The following is a 17691-nucleotide window of genomic DNA, read 5'->3' on the forward strand; positions in this document are numbered from 1 at the left end:
AGCATCCATTGTTCACTTGCCTGACATAAATCCAAACTGATTGCCACTGATCTTTATTTCTCTTCATAGTCTCTTATCAATAACTTTCTCCCAGATCTTCATTGTGTAGCTCCATGAGTTTAATGCTGTGATAGTTACCACAGTCTTGTTTGTCTTTTTTTCTTTTAAATATTGGTACTAATATTTATTTTCTCTACAAATCAGGCATCTTCTCAGGCTTCATGATGAAATTAAACGGTTGTGCCAATATAGTCATGCTTATTTACACTTCCATTCTTCTGCTGGTATGCCATCAGGTCAAGAACTTACTTGTTTTTTTGTATTGGTTGATGCTTCTGCCACAACTTCTTCTAGAACTAGTTGTTCTATCTCACTCAATCTTCATTTAGTTTTATTAAATGGCATGGTGCTCTTGGATTATTTTCATTCATAAACCTTTAATTACTTCACTGTTCTTTAATCTGGTTCTTATACAATATTCACAGGGAAATCAATAATGCAGGATCTGGCCCTTTAATTGCTAGTCTACTAGTAAGGCACTGAATGCCACCAAACTTCTTTTGAGAACTAATGAGCCATAGCTTGCTGGTTGTGCCTAAATCAACCAACATCTTTTCTCCAAGAGCACATGAATGAGATAATATTATCCACTACCAAACATCAACTTTATATTTCCAGATGTGTTAATGAAACTTGTCATTCTCCAAAAGCTGCAAATCAGTAAGTAGTAAATTGAGCAGAAGTAAGTAGTTTACAACAGTCAGTCTAAGTATACATTTTCAGTTTCCATAGTTTCAGGGAAATACAAATTGGGAATGCATGACTAGTTCTTACTTGTACTGAATTAGGATTAATATGATTTGTGCTGTGCTCTCTGTCAGAGAAATCTCTTTTAAAATCTCTGTGTATACTGGGGATTTCTTTCCTTACATCCATTCTGCCTCAGGTTGCTTTAACTTCTTTTAGTGTTTCTGTGTAGATTATCTGTATTGTCCATTAGGCTGTTGTGGAGGGGCCGGGGGAGATGCTTTTTTCTAAATGAAGTCGGTTGTGTTATTAACTCATTCTTTTCCAGAGCTGGAGTTGACAGTAATTCCACTCATACTTGTGATTTTGCTTTTACCTCCTTTGCACCTTACTCAGTGCCAGGGCTGGCCAGAGGATTCAGGGGGTCTGGGGCAAAGTAATTTTGGGGGCCCCTTCCATAAAAAAAATGCAATACTATGTTCTCGTGGGGGCCCCTGCAGGGCCCGGGCAAATTGCCCCACTTGCTCCCCCGCCACAGATGGCCCTGGGAAAATAAACCTTCTGCATCTTGGCACAAACCCAGTTTTAAGAAAACTTCTTTACAAGGTATCACTGGTTCTCAGTATCAGCTAGTGCTAAAAGGCACTGAAGCTCATTAAAAGGGTTGGACAAATATTTTCTGTGAAAACTGTTTTTGGATCGAAAACTAGGGGGTTTTAAACAGTAGAAAAAAATAACTGACAATGTCTGCTTTCCTTCAAAATTTGTTGTATTTTTTTTTAATTCAAAAGCTGAAGTTAGTCTGCCAAAACCTGCATATGGGTTGGAGTTTCAGAAGTGTGTGGCCAGATATTTGCTGCTTGCTGTGTTTGATTGTTTAAAGAAACAATAAAAAAAATTCTGCTTAAAAAATATCCAAAACTTTGAACCACCCAAGCTTGTGACCAAACGCCTGAGCCCATCCAGTCAGAGATTTTTCCAGGTTTCTGATATTCTGCTGGTTTCCTTGACTCATATCTGTCTTCATAACTTTGGGTTCATTTAGCTTAGAACATAAGAACAGCCATACTGGGTCAAACCAAAGGTCGATCCAGCCCAGTATCCTGTCTACCAACAATGGCCAATGCCAACTGCCCCAGAGGGAGTAAACCTAACAGATAATGATCAAGTGATCTCTCTCCTGCCATCTATCTCCACCCTCTGACAAACAGAGGCTAGGGCCATCATTCGTTACCCATCCTGGCTAATAGCCATTAATGGACTTAACCTCCATGCATTTATCTGTTTCCTAGAGACTGGCTCCATGGGGTCCCTCACAAACTGGAAATGGCTACTGTGGGTTTGTCTTTAGTATAGCCTATGTACATACTCCACGAACTGAGCATTTGAGCTTGTTCCAGAAGCTGGGATGAGCCTACGTTGTGAAAACTGAAATGCTCAAAATAGCACAAGCAAGTGAATGGACACAGGGTGCTAAAATTAAATTAACCCAGGGGTTCTCAAACTGGGGGTTGGGACCCCTCACGGAGTCACGAGATTATTACTGGGGGTCGCAAGCTGTCAGCTTCCACCTCAAACCCCGCTTTGCCTCCAGCATTTATAATAGTGTTAAATATATAAAAAAGTTTTTTCAATTTATGGGGGTGGGGGGTGTCGCATTCAGAAGTTTGCTATGTGAAAGGGGTCACCAGGACAAAAGTTTGAGAACCACTGAATTAACCCCTCTGGAGCCTCAGGGAATGGATGGTTAAGGGAGTCTCACTTGGTAGGGTTGGGAAGGAGGTAGGTGGTATAGGATATTGCTCTTCTCATGTGATCCCTCCCCCAGTGGCTAATTTTAAATGAAGCTACCCTCCCCTGACATGAATCTCCCTATGGCACTGAAATTAAATATAGACTATAATTTGGCATTTGAGAAGTGAAAGGGATGGTAGTCCTAATGGAAAAGCTAACAGCTTGGCTCTTCTGCAAGCCTCAAACTGCTGAATGAGCTTTAGGATAGGGAAGGCTGTGTCTTCCAAGCAGCCTGGCCCTGCCTCCTATCTGACCCCCACCCACTTCCTGCCCCCCAACTGCCCACCTGCCTCAGAATCCCTGACCCATCCTGCTCCTTGTTCCCTCACCATCCCCCAGAGACCCCATCACCACCACCCCAGGACCCCACCCCTGCTCCCTGTCCCTGACTGTCCCAACCCCTACTCACCCCCCCACTGAGTCCTGACAGACCCCCTGAAATGCCACAATCCAACCCCCCCCCCATTCCCTGTTCCATTACTGCCTGCCCAACCTCTTCCCCCTCTCTGTCCCCTGGCTGTCCCCAGGTCTCCCTGCCCTTTATCCAATCCCCATTTCCCCAACCCCAGCCTCTTACCCCCGGCTCCCTCTATCAGCCTGAGCCTCAGCACGTTGTATCCAGTAGCGTCCCTGAACAGCGGTGCAGCTTGCCTCCTGCGGGGCCTGAGCTCCTCCCCTCTCAGAGCCTCGTGGTGAGGGGGCGGGGCTGCGAGCTCCAGCGGGGCCTGAGCTCAACGCCCTGCCCCCTTACCATGCAGCTCTGAGCGGGGCGGAGTTCAAGCCCCGCTGGAGAGACGCTGCAACTGTTCAGGGAAGCTCCTGGATGTGCTGAGGCTCCAGGAGAGGGGTGGGGTCAGGCCAGAGCGGGAGCCTCAGCCATTCTCTTGGGGGCCCCTGCGGAGCCCGGGGTCTGGGGCAAATTGCCCCTCCAAGTGGCCCTGCTCTATTTTATTTCCTCTGAAAGGTTCACTTATTATTGTTATCCATTCTCTGTCATGTTCCATTGAATTCAGTACCCTATCTACATCACTTTGCAGTATACTTGACAGGGCTAAAAGGTTCTAGTTTTTATATGGATTAATCTCTGTCAAGATTTTCATTTTCAGTGTAAATCTTGGTTCCTATTCTATAAGTTTATGGAAGTGAAACTGTAGTCTATCTTGGATTTTCATTAGATTTGCCTCTCTTTCCAGAGATATCCATTCCTGTCAAGTTTCAGTCACTGAGAGACAAAATAATCCTTATTTTGAATTAACTTTAGGAAATTTTAAAAGGACTTCCCTTATTCTGACAAAGAATTTTTCTCTGTGTGACATTTAAATTTTCATCGTTTTTTTTAACTCACTCATTCATATTGTCAGTTCTTGTGAGCTTGGGTACCAGATAAAGCAGCTTTCACAATCCATTAAAAGAAGACACATATTTTACCTCTAAGTAAAACAAGTAGCACTAAAATATCCTTTGGTTTATTCTTGAGGACAAATCTTTAGAATATAAGAAATGTACGTTTCTTCCTATTTATCCCAATTTATCTTCAGAAAACCAATCAGACTTTTACATTATAGGTATGATTTATGATAAAGCATGTAATATTCATAGGCACACACATTTCTAATGTCATATTATAGTAAAGGGTGGAGATAGGAGCCATCAATGACTGGAGGGGATTTACATATAGTTCCTATAATACTAATGGGAGTTATCCACCAAACATTCCCCATACACATGGATGAGAGAAAAGATACCTAAAACATGATAGCTTTATACAATATTATGCACTCTCCTCTTCTTTTTAGCTTCTGGTAATAAGGTATTTGTAGTTGTTATCCTAGTTCTTTGAGTTTTTCTTAATCTTGTTTTTTTTATCATAGGAAGTATATCAGTAGATTTTGAAGGACTGATCTTTTTCACCTTTCTTGCTAAAAACAAGATAATATATATGTGAACACATCTCTTCCACTAGGGAGTAAGGAATATGTACTTGTATTTCCCTGGTGAGCAGAATGACACATTTCTGAGGATCAAGAACTTGTTATAAAACTAGTTATACTTTACTTTCTTGAGAGAAAGAGAGAAGAAAGGTATGTGGGATTATGTTCCTGAAGGTAAAGAAAAACACATCCCTCTTTGAACGTTAGTTGTGTCTTTAAGGATTCTATTTAGTCCCCAGTGCTAAAATTTAAAATTTGCTTGGTTTAGTTGTCTTCATGTTAAAGCTCTCTGATTGTGTAATGGATTTGCCTTTTAACAAATCTGTATTATGAGGGAGGGGATCTCAATTCATAAGCAAAAGTACTCATGAAATTGAAAAATTATGAATGTTGCCTTTGAGCCAGTGTTCTATTCTTGTTCTTTGCACAGAATTGTCTGTGATAGCTTTGCACACGCAATAGAATATGAGTAAAGTATGGCCCTTGGTATGGAGATGGTTTGTTCAAGCTTCCCCTAAGCACCTCAATCTTGACTTCCCACATCCTCTGTTACTATAATTTTGGGCCTCCCATAAGTAGAAACTGATGGTTGTTCTAAACTGTGCACAATTTTCTGATGAGTTCAGGTCTTGTTCCCATCTTCACAGCTGCAGAAGGCCCCTTGGATGTGAAATGTGTGCAGCTTTGCTGGCCAGGATGTGCGGAGGAACTGAGGATATGTAGGAAGCACCCTCTTTGTGGCAAGGAATCCAGCTCCGCAAGAGTTCCTTTCATGGCACTACGTGTGGAGCCAGGATATAGATTTTGAGAGCAAGGCAGCATAAGAGTGTAGCTGGAGAAGTTATCACTATGCAGATGCTCGAGTCCATCTCTTCCCCTCATCCCTGTCTACTGACAGTACTAGGCTTGCAAAGACTACTCCAAACAAGAGAGTAGATTCCATACTGCAGCATTGTTCATGTTCTGAGGTGTTGAAGGAAGATTTCTCCCTCACCTTTCCTATAGATCTCTACAGTAGTCAGCTGGGTTTGGTGGTTCAAGTGGATTTGCCCCACTAATTATTTTTTGTAACATTTTAAAAAATTAGCAGCTGCGATGAATCCACCAAACTGGTTTTCACTGTGACCTAAATAATGATTTACAACATTTACATCTCTGGAGATGAAAGCCTAGAGCTTTAATCCATGCTGAGGTCTGGACTGCTGTGGCTATACTGTCAGTAGCCAAGCTAGCAAGATTAAAGCTATCTCAGGCATATTGATACCTGCTGCTATTACAGCCCATTAGACCTCCCTACGTCCCCTCTCTCTGTTAACCACAGTAGCATCAACCATTTCAGAAAAAAACTCCTGGGGAAGCAGCTTTTAGAAGAAGAATAACTACCATCATTTTTAGCCAAGGAAATCAACACCATCCTTCAGTTTTATCTGAGGCTTCAAGTTGAGGACATTTTCCTTCTATCATTGCAAAATGTTAAAATAATGTAGATCCCATTTCAGTTCTCTTTGTTCTTTAATCTGCTGTCTAGAGCTGTTTTCTGAATCTTATCATAGTTTAGTTCAGCAAAGTGTTTAAAATATTGTTACATCTAGAGTGATATATCTGTACTGTTCATTGTATCTCTACAATTATTTAATAAGATTTTTAAAAAGCTATGTTTGTGTATGTATGTACAAAAGAGTAGTGGTCAAAAATAAAGAAATATCAGAAACAATTTAAAGTACAGTATTTAATCCTAGGAGATTTAATGATCAGGCATTAGGATATTGGACATTCTCCTCAGCCCTATTTCTAGTAATATAGGGTGAGTGGAAATGTATTAATTTCATGTATTTCATTTCCATTTTATTGTCAGTGGTCTAGTGAGGACATCTTTATGGCATAGCATCAAATCTGTTTTTATTACACAGACTCCACTATTCCATCTTAAAAAGGGGAGAGAGAGCTTATAGACACATGGCTGTTGATTTAGTAACAATGACAGAAAATTTGTAGAAAGAATGGGTAACAAAAATAAAATGTGGCTCTAATACAAAGGCAATAAACAAAAATAGATATCGATATATTCTCAAAAAAAGGCCTAATCTTCTGAATGTCTAACAATATATGTTTGGTATTGCTATCTACTAAAATACATAAAGTTAGTCATATAAATGTCTGTTATATGTGTCTCTGTGTCTCAGAGTAAAGAATAATACCAGTTTTATGGAACTTTTGTCTGAGAGTCAGTATCTGTCCTCTTAGCCTTCTTATTACATTCCTGATTATTCCCACCTTGCAAACAGCCTTTTTTGCTTTAATGGGATGTTTATTAAATGATGCAAAATTTCTTCAGTATGTTTTAAAGAAAGACTTAAAGTGGAAAAAATTGTCAAATTTTGCATCTTTGTTTTGAAATTATTAATTATCTGAGATGGGAAAACTAGTTTGGATAAAATAAGAATTTCACTGAACATTCCCTCAAATCTCAAACAAATCTGAACCTTTTGTGTAAGCACATGATTGTTTTAGATGATTGAAAATGTTTGCTTGAGGGCCAACCCTGTAGCAACCACCATATCTTGCCTTCAGCAGCAGATTCTTTTCTAGAGACAGCCAGTCAGTCTGCCTGTTTCTCCATCTTTGATCCCCTATTAATTGTAGAGGTACATTACACTCCTAGAGTCATAGAGTTTAAGGCCAGAAGCAACCACTAGATCATCTAATCTAACTTCCTGCATATCAAAGGCCACCAACACCCCAAGTAACGACATACTACACCTGGCAATGGAAATGAGACCAAAAGTAAATGAGACCCACAGGAAATTACACAATTATGTGCCACAGTCACAGAATAGAAAGGACTAAGGTTCACCAGTACCTGAGGCTTCTGCATTGACAGGGAAATGATTAAATGAGAGGTACCCAGATAATCCTGGCAAGCGATCCACACAAACATGCTGCAGAGAAACATCAAAAAAGCCCAGAGGTTTTGCTCATCTAACCTGAGGAGAAATTCCTTCCCAGTCTCACATATGGCCTGAGCATGTGTGCAAGAAACACCCAGCCTAGTGTGGTGTGGGTCTGTTCTCCAGAGACCAAGCTGAGTGACTTATTCTGCAGCAAGAGTCAGTTATGCCTATCTGCTGCCACTCCTTGCACTTAGAAATGTGGAAATGTGACAGGCGCTCCAAATAAAGAACCCACTGCCAGACTGTGGGTCAGGCTGCCTGTGCACAGTTTATATCCACAGTCTAGACCGATAGAAGATTAAGTATAGAAAAGATCAATCCATTTGGGAACAGATCAGTGTATTATTTAAGCTTGTTAGTTAAAAGAACTACCCCAAAAATGGAGGGGAGAGATGCTTTTTTTCAGAAACTTTCTGCTTTTTGTTGCAAAAGAAAAATTTGGTTTGAAAACCAAAAGTTATTTTTTCTCAGTTTTAAATGAAAAGTCAAAATGTTTTCATGGAAAGTAGATTCTTTTTGTGAAAAATTTCATTTAATTAAACCCCATTTTTCATAAAAACCCAGTTTTGACTCAAAATGGTAAAATATTCTTATACTTTAAGCTTTGTATAAGCATCTGAAATTATAGATGCTTATATAAATTAAGTCTTCAGAAATATTCACTTTATTCTGTATGCCTCAGTTTTTGGGTGCTCAGCAACACACACCAGGGTGTCTCTTGTTGGACATCCAATAATGAAGCTTTCAGAATTAGTGGCCATTTCAGAAATGTTGTCATCTGTAAATTAGTGAGCCGGTGTCTCTTGGCAAGGGAATGTAAGTCATGAAAAGGGTGATGAGATTCAAAATAGTTGGTATCTTCAGAAGAATAAGGGAGCTGTGCATTTTCAAAACCATTGAAGACCAGGTACAAGATATCTCAAGTTAGACACAAAATCTGAGGCACATAAAATTACTGGACACTTCTGAAAGTTTGACCATAGCTTTTTGTTATTCAAACTTATGTTCTTTATCTTTTTTAAAATGTTGACCTTTAACATGATTTCTCCAAAAGCGTTGAGATGGATACCCTGATGGGCACATGAGTGCTGGAAAGTTTGGACTTCCATTATTTATGTTAACGTCCTTCTATGGATATATATAGATGACTGCAATTTCTAGTACTCTCAATACAGATTTTGGCATAAGCAATAACGTTTTCTTTAATGCTAAAAAAGTTGAATCTGAAGAAAGCATATTGATAATGAGATGCAGAAGCATAAACAAATGAATCAACCAAGTATTTTATCCTAGAATGTTGATTGATCGTTCTAGAATTGAATGTGTTTTTGTTTTCCAGTATAATTGTACTGTATTTTATTTATGTATTTATTTTAGGCACAGAAGGGGCAGTGTTTGGGCACTCTGTGGAGACACCCCATATCAGAGCAGAACCTTCCCAAGACCTCAAGTAGGTGTTTGTTAAGAGTTGCTTAAAATTTATTTTTTCCCAACACCAATTAAGAAATCTTGATTTTTATTTTTTATTTATAAAGTAATTGATATCATTTAGGCCATTCATTTATATGTATTCTATTGACCTGTTCCTCATATATCTAAAGCACCCACAGACTTCATAACAGATATACTACAGTCAGAGAGAAAAATATCCTTTATCACAAATGATATGCAACCCTGTTACTTTTTATAATGTAACTTTCTCCAGTGCCAAACTAATCTTAATCATCAAGTTTGGGGTTCGTACACACACTATACTTTTTGGAACAATCTTTTTTTTTTTTTTTTTTTAAAGGCCAGTTTAATACAGTGCTGTCTAGCAGCATGAAGCCCAGGTCTTGTTTGTTTATGAGCTATTGCAGGAGATAAAAGCTAAAATGTCAACAGAAAGTAAACAGCCTCAGGTTTGTCCTTCATGTAATACTTCTGTGGGTTTTTTAAAGGTTTTTTTTTTCTTTTTCTTTAGGAATATATTTTGAAGTAAGCCAGTCTACCTCTCAAAATGTATTCAAAGTCATTCTGAGATGGTTGTATGTGTATATGGATGTGTATGCATAAGAAAATTGTAAAAGGAGAAAATCTAAAGTTTACTAAAGAGTCTATAAGACCAAGAAAAATATAATTCAGAATGACTTGCCAATGGAAGTCTTTTCATAAAGTGTATATGTTATTTCAGTGGTAGGTATTAATTTACACTAAATGATGGAAAGATGAAATTTAAATGTGAAACAAACAATCATACTAGAATCTAAGGATTGTTTGTGATCTTTCCTAGTTTTTCTTACATCAAAGTTTACTGCAACTCTTCCATGTTTTCTGCACATTATAAACTCTTCTCGTTAGCCTGCCTAGCAACATTTACAATGCCAAGCTGTTCACCGGCTTCCAGAAGGAGCTTAGATGAGGCCTCCTCCATGCATTTTAAAGAATCCTCAACCTAACATTGACTTCAGTGAGGCTCTGCATAGCCATACAGCATGCAGGATTGGAGCCTTTATGTTTGTTCTCTCTCTGTCAGAAAATGGAAGGGTCTGACCAAAATTGAACATTTAAACAGAACATTTTAAACTTAATGTAAGGCTTGGTGTGGGGGGGTGCTCCAGAGTGTGCAACACTCTTCCTCCAGCCCCCCTGCCACAGGCTGTTGTCTGTTGTTAAAAGTAGTTGTTGTCTACAGTAACTAGGTGGCAGGATTACTAACAGTCAGGAGAGCAGCAGAGACAGAAGAGAAAACACAAGTTGCACAACCAGCAACAACAGTCTCATGTGAGGGAGAAGTGGTACTTTTGCCACCTTAAAGAATATGGAGGATAGAAGCAGATGTACTTTGTGAGCATGCAGTATTCTGGGTGTGATCTTAAGGGTTCATTTGAGTATGGCTGTAATCTCCCTGATGCCTTTGTGTATGCAAATTTCACTATCCTTTATTTGCCATCACAACCCATTGCAAACTCGCATCTACATTGCAGTCTGCTACCAACCCTAGTTCTCTTTTGGCATTTCTCTTTTCCATGCTTCTCCTTCCCACTGAATAGCTGCCAAACCAACCATTCCCTTAAATCATTTGTTATCACATGTGCTGCAATTAATGGGAATGCCTCAACTTTCTTCAGCTAGCCTTCCCCTCTTCCAACATCAGATTGCTTTAGAGACAACACACAGGAGGATGATTCAGCACCAATCATCATCAAATAAGACATTTATGAAACTGAAATAACTCCTACTGTGCACATAACATTTTAGGCTAACAGCATTAATTTACAATTAAATTATTTTATTCTTCATTTATTGAATATGTATTATGTTCTGCCAGCTACCCCCAAATGTTCACTGCTATGTATTCATTAGGGTTCAGGGTTATTGCATTTGAAACCTATGAAGTCATCTAAACAAAGTGAAGTTATCAACCTCTGGAATTAGGATTTTATGAAAGCTGACAATATATTTTAGTCTAGCATAGAAGATACTGGACAATTTACTAAATAATGACCTTGTATATACAGCAAAATCCACCACTGAACCTAGAAGGTAAAATTATGACCATGTTTACTAGAGATGAGACTGAACTACAAAATTGGATGTGAACCCAGATTTTGACACCCACTAAATTAAGGCTTTTTTTGTTTGTTTTCAAAATCTGACAGTTTGGCTCAGCTCATTATAGACAAAAGAGTGGGTTGCAGAATTCAACTCTGGAGCTTGGTTCATACTCTGAACAGTGTCATCCCCACCAAAATGTAAGGGTGTTCAGACCTAGGCCCATCTCTAATATTTGCTATTAAAATGTTCCTTTTAAAAATCGTACACAATGCAGCTTTAAAACAACTGCATATTTGTCCCCTCTTCTGTGTTGTTTTTTCCTTACGTTTTTCCTAATCTAACCAGCCAGCTTTTGCTAGCAAATGGCTTTCCTAAAATCCTTTGTGAAAGCTGATAAACCCATTTAGATCAAGTCCATTGCCCAAAATATAATTGAATCTGACTTTCATTAGCTGAAACATGCAGAATAAAATAATCGTGCTTTAGAATGAGCAAAATGAATTACATTTTGATAATTAAATCTCCAGATTTCCGTTGATACCTTTTCTCACAAGAATGCTGTGAAGGAACTAAACTGCCAAGATTATAGCCCCAAAATATTGGCTTTAATGATAATAATGCATTAAAACATGGTGCAGTAATGGATAATATCTATGCACAAAAAAGTCAGCCAGTGGTTATATGCTGATAGCTATGCCCTGAATCACCTTCTTAATAAGGGGGTAAATTACTTTGTTGTTGTTTTCTACCTCTGGGGAGAACTAGAAGATCAAATTTAATAGCTTTTTTTTTTCTTCTATGTCAAGACTAGTATACCATTAACTATTAGCTAATCCTGAAAGCTAGTGCTGGGCATAATGAGATGGAAATTGACCAAGCAGCAAGAAACAGATAAAGCCCATTCGATCTCATTTTGACTCTGATCAGTATCGAAGATACACAAATCCCACAGAATGATTTTATGTTTTCCACAAAGCTACAGCCACATGACATCTCTAAGAGCCTCTGTCTAAAAGGCTGCAGTAGGTAGCATGCTAACATAGCTCTGTGTCCTTTCTGTAAAAGCTTGAGGCCAGAGAAGAGGTGACACAGTTTTGTCATTGAAATGATCGAGGTTGAGAGAAGCTAGGCTGAGAAGCTATTTGAATTTGGCAGGAGAGGTGTGATATTCTGTTCATGCACTTTATCCAGAAAAAGCTAACAAACCAATCTTCAACACAAGGGAGAAGATGCTATAGCCTGAGACAGTCCAAGCCCCTGCTTTTAAAATTTGTTTTGTTTTGTTTTTTTTGTAGAACATTAATGGCTATGAACTATTGCTAGTCCCTCAAGCTATGACCAGAAGGATTTTAATGACTTTCTCATTCTCTGACTTTTTTCACAAACTGGTTTCTTTTCCAAGTTGATCTCGCCTTCAGATATTCTGTACTTAAACTGACATGTTTTTGTGTTGATACAAATCCATTTTTCAATCATATCTCTAATTGGTGAGAATAACTTCTTCCTTATCTTTATACTTACCGGGGGGAGGTGTGCACACCATTACCATGTCCTCCTGTATGCTCCATTTTCCCTGGTTAGTATGACAGGCACCTGTTAGTTCTGACCTTTTTTTAAGATTGACAAAGAGGGGGGAGGGATAGCTCAGTGGTTTGAGCATTGGCCTGCTAAACCTAGGGTTGTGAGCTCAATCCCTGAGGGGGCCATTTAGGGATTGGCCCTGCTTTGAGCAGGGGGTTGGACTAGATGATCTCCTGAGGTCCCTTCCAACTCTAATAATCTATGATACTCATGTACAGTACAGCTGCCGTTATATGCCCCTGTTTTTATATGCTTGCATTTTTCAAAAACATTCACCTCTTGTATTGATATTTAGGACCCTTTGTCCAAGCCCAGAGATGACTATTCTTTGAAAAAATATGGCCCAAATCCTTTCTGCTGTTTTAAAAGATCAAAGAGTGAGAAATATACACTTCTTCAAATGCTACAAAAAAAAAAACCTGTACTTTTTTGGTCACAGGCCTTTAACAGAAACAGCTAACACATGAAATGCAGTATGCTATAGTCCTCACTTAAATACTAAGGTTCTAAGCTATTGAAAAATCAGTTCTGAGAATGCTCAGTGACAATTAAGTAAACCTATTAGCAGAGCCAATTGAAATCCCATCCTCTTTTTAAGGTCATTGCACTTCATGATACTCCTCTCTGGCCTGACTAGGAGGTTTGAGACATTAGCTGCTACTCTCAGAGTGCTGTTGTGTCTCAAAGCTCAACTGTGCAAGGTACTGAGCACTTCGGTTCCAATCCAACAATTCAGCTATACCAAAAGAAGGACAGGAGACAACTGATATGGATTGAATCAGATCACAACTTTATTATTAGATATCTGGGACTACTGGCAGATAAAAGTGCATGGTGCAGATAATTCCATGTTCATTCAAATAACTACTTGGGGCTTCCACCAGCCCCCTTCATTTTCCATCCAGGTCCCCCTGCCAGGCCATGGCTTGGACCCTACCATTCACCCACGTTGTAGCAGTGTTAAGGTGGGCTATAAGAATGGGAGTTGGCTCTGTGCCATACCAATCTTAAGCGCCTCAATTTCCCCACCCCAGTCCATTATTTTAACCAGCACCTCTTTGTAAGTCCTTTACCAGGCCATTTATCTGGTCAATGGATGCCTTCCCTATGGAGTACCTACACCAGACATCTGACCCACACTTACAAAATGAGTTGCAACATACAGCCTAACCTCCTTTCTTCCTCACCATAGTAAGTCCTCCCTAATACCCGCTGTGGGGAAAGTGCAAAAAAAACAAACAAAAAAAACACTCCATCTAGCCCAATCTGATGATGAGGGAAAATTCCTTCCCACCCCCCACTGAAAAAGGAGCAACTAATGCAATGCCCACAGCAGGTCCTAACCAAATCTGATATTTGTCACCTTGAGGGGAGGGAGGGTGGGGCTGCCTTGCTTCCTGCCTGGAGAGAGGGATTCTAATGTCAGGGCTTGCACCTTTCAAAACCTTTCTCCCTTACATTCCCAGGGGATGGGTCAGTATTGCCAAGCTGCCCCCCCCTCATGATTTTGCAGCAGTTTCTGACCACCTTCCCCCACCCCCACCTGTAAAACATTGCTACCTTCCTCTGGTGTGCTGGGGTCATTTAAATACATGCTTAACTTCAAACATATCTTTGAAAAGTCATGGAAGATGGGAGAGATTCCAGAAGACTGGAAAAGGGCAAATATAGTGCCAATCTATGAAAAAGGAAATAAGGACAACCCAGGTAATTATAGATCAGTCAGCTTAAATTCTGTACCCCAACGATAATAGAGCAAATAATTAAGCAATCAATTTGCAAACAACTAGAAGCTAATAAGGTGATAAGTAACAGTCAGCATGGATTTGTCAAAAACAAATAGTGTCAAACATTCCTGATAGCTTTCTTTAACAGGGTAGCAAGCCTTGTGGATAGAGGGAAAGTGGTAAAATGTAGTATATCTTGAGTTTAGTAAAGCTTTTGATACTGTCTCTCATGACCATCTCATAAACAAACTAGGGAAATGCAACCTAGATGGAGCTCCTATAAGGTGGGTGCAAACCAGATTAGAAAACCATTCCCAGGGAGTAGTTATCTAGTCATGCTGGAAGGGCATAACGAGTGGGGCCCCACAGGGATCAGTTCTGGGTCTGGTTCTGTTCAATATCTTCATCAGTGATTTAGATAATGGCATAGAAAGTTAACTTATAAAGTTTGTGAATACCAAGCTGGGAGGGGTTGCAACTGCTTTGGAGGATAGGATTAAAATTCAAAATGATCTGGACAAACTGGAGAAATGATTTGAAGTAAATAGGATGAAATTCAATAAGGACAAATGCAAAGTACTCCATTTAGGAAGGAACAATCAGTTGCACACATACAAAATGGGAAATGAGTGCCCAGGAGTACTGCTGTAAAGGATCTGGGGGTCACAGTGGACCACAAGCTAAATATGAGTCAACAGTGTAACATTGTTGCAAAAAAAGCAAACATTCTGGGGTGTATTAGCAGGATTGTTGTAAGCAAGACACAAGAAGTAATTCTTCCGCTCTGCTCCATGCTGATTAAGCCTCAACTGGAGTATTGTATCCAATTCTGGGCACCATATTTCAGGAAAGATGTGGACAAATTGGAGAAGAGCAACAAAAATGATCAAAGGTCTAGAAAACATGACCTATGAGGGAAGGTTGAAAAAATTGGGTTTGTTTAGTCTGGAAAAGAGAAGACTGAGAGTGGACATAACAGTTTTCAAGTACATAAAAGGTTGTTACAAGGAGGAGGGAATTGTTCTTCTTAACCTCTGAAGATAGGACAAGAAGCAATGGGCTTAAACTGCAGAAAGGGACGTTTAAAATGGACACTAGGAAAATCTTTCTAATTGTCATGATGGTTAAGCACTGGAATAAATTGCCTAGGGAGGTTGTAGAATCTCCATCATTGGAGATTTTTAAGAACAGGTTAGACAAACACCTGTCAGGAATGATATAGATAACACTTAGTCCTGCCATGGGTACAGGAGACTACATTAGAAAAAACAATGAGGAGTCCTTGTGGCACCTTTGAGACTAACAAATTTATTTGGGCATAAGCTTTTGTGGGCTATAACCCACTTCAGCAGATGCGTGCAGTGAAAAAAGTAGGCAGGTATAAATATACAGCCCATGAAAAGATGGGAGTTGCCTTACCAAGTGAGGGGTCGGTGCTAACGAGGCCAATTCAATTAGGGTGCATGTGGCCTATTCCCAGCAGGAATCCACATCCACCCTAATTGAATTGGCCTCATTAGCACTGATCCCTCACTTGGTAAGGCAACTCCCATCTTTTCATGGGCTGTATATTTATACCTGCCTATTTTTTCACTCCATACATCTAATGAAATGGGTTTTAGCCCACAAAAGCATACGCACAAATAACTTTGTTAGTCTCTAAAGTGCCACAAGGACTCCTTGTTGTGCTGGCTGATACTAACATAGCTACCACTCTGAAAACAGAGACTAGATTTGATTATCTGTTGAGGTCCCTTCTAGTCCTATGATTCTATGATAAGACCATTGATTTCATTGGAACTATTTATTTTCTTGAGTCGGGGACATGCTTGAGTATTTTTTTGGAGCAGAGCCTTAGCGCTCAGTATCTCAGAGAATCAAGCTGACTTGGGGAAAAACAGCAAAATTCTCCAAAAAAAACCCTGTATTAACTTCAGGAGGAAATCATGGGTGCAAAAACACTTCCTTCAAATCCTATAATCTTATCTTCATCCTTCCAATGTTTGCCTAATATGCAAGCTTTTATTTATTTTTAAAAAGCTTTTTATATTGTAAGGTTAGAGCCATCACAATATGAACAACTATATTGCTGTTCTAACAACCTAGAATTTCAGAAACCGGTCTCCAACCAACCAATAGCAACAATACAGGGAAGTGTGAACTTCAGACTAGTTGCACTCATTTAAAGGCTAATGTTATTTAAGCACAGGAGATTTCTCTTTTTCTCTTAAAAACAAGATTACATTTTAAAAATGTTAATGCAACATTTTGACTTAGTTGGTAAAAACAAGAAATGCAAAGTTTGGGTTTGAACAGAAATACTAACTTGCCACATTATACCTGTGTAATTTCTATCAGATTTTTCTGTTTAAATTTGTGCATCATAAAACTGATGTTGTGCATCATTAAGGATGTGCACTGCAGTTGAGTCAGAATTGCTACTGAAACCTTAGTATTTGCAGTTCGTCTTTTTGTGATGTTAACTGTGCGGGCTTTAATGTAGGATTGATGTAAGAGGCTTTTTTATTTAATCCACATTTATTTTCCTTAATCCCTCTTTGTGTTACATTTCACTCTAGATGCTTTATCATTCTCATTACTCTTCTTTGCAATCTCTCAATTTTCTCTTTCATTTCTATTGTATAATCCTGTATGTATGCAAAGTATTCCAGCTGTAGTCTAACCAGTACAGAATAAAGGGAAATGATTATCTTCCTTGTCTCTGTAGTTTTGTTGTCTTCAGTGGCTCTGAAGATAGAATTCACTGTCAAAAAGGAAGAAAGGGCCACTTGGCTCCCCTCTGGTGGCATGGCCTGCTGCCAAAGGATAGAAAGAAATGTCTGGTCTCTGCTACAGATGGTCCCTGTCATAAGGGGAGTAACTGAAAATAAATTGACTTACCAAATCTTTCCTGACTCTTGTTTTCAAAAACAAAAAGGTATGGTTGAGTGCAAGTGCAACCAACTGGGGAGTGTGCATTACAGGTTCTCCTCTGTGAAGTGTTTGAAAAACTTCAACAGAACTATTTTCTGTAAGAGAATGCAGTTCTATCAAAATAGATACTCTTTATGAAATGGTGTCAATCTCCCTGAAATTTTGTTTTGGAGGAAATAACTGGGAAAAGAAGTTCCAACAGTGTCAAAATGTTCTATTTCAGTGTTTCAAAATGAATCATAGAATATTAGGGTTGGAAGGGACCTCAGGAGGTCAACTTGTCCAGCTCCCTGCACAAAGCAGGACTAATCCCCAGACAGATTTTTAACCTCAGATCCCTAAATGGCCCCCATAAGGATTGAACTCTCAACCCTGGATTTAGGAGGCCAATGCTCAAACCATTCATCTGTTGATTTATTGTTTTGAAATTACTTTGTTAAAAATTGTTAATTTGTATTGTATTCTTTTTTAAAATAGAATATAGAGTAA

The 17691-nt window shown here is 39.1% G+C and overlaps 1 protein-coding gene across 1 annotated transcript in view; it reads left to right on the forward strand.

Annotated features, from left to right (window-relative positions):
• Positions 1-17691, forward strand: part of SGCZ (sarcoglycan zeta) — a 592995-nt gene that overhangs the window by 542746 nt on the left and 32558 nt on the right. Inside the window, exon 6 of the mRNA XM_050947972.1 lies at positions 8801-8873. Coding sequence (XP_050803929.1) covers positions 8801-8873 — 73 coding nt within the window. The remainder of the gene's footprint in view (positions 1-8800; positions 8874-17691) is intronic.

This window comes from Gopherus flavomarginatus, chromosome 3 (assembly GCF_025201925.1).
Source record: "Gopherus flavomarginatus isolate rGopFla2 chromosome 3, rGopFla2.mat.asm, whole genome shotgun sequence".
In the NCBI taxonomy this organism is placed as follows: domain Eukaryota; kingdom Metazoa; phylum Chordata; order Testudines; family Testudinidae; genus Gopherus; species Gopherus flavomarginatus.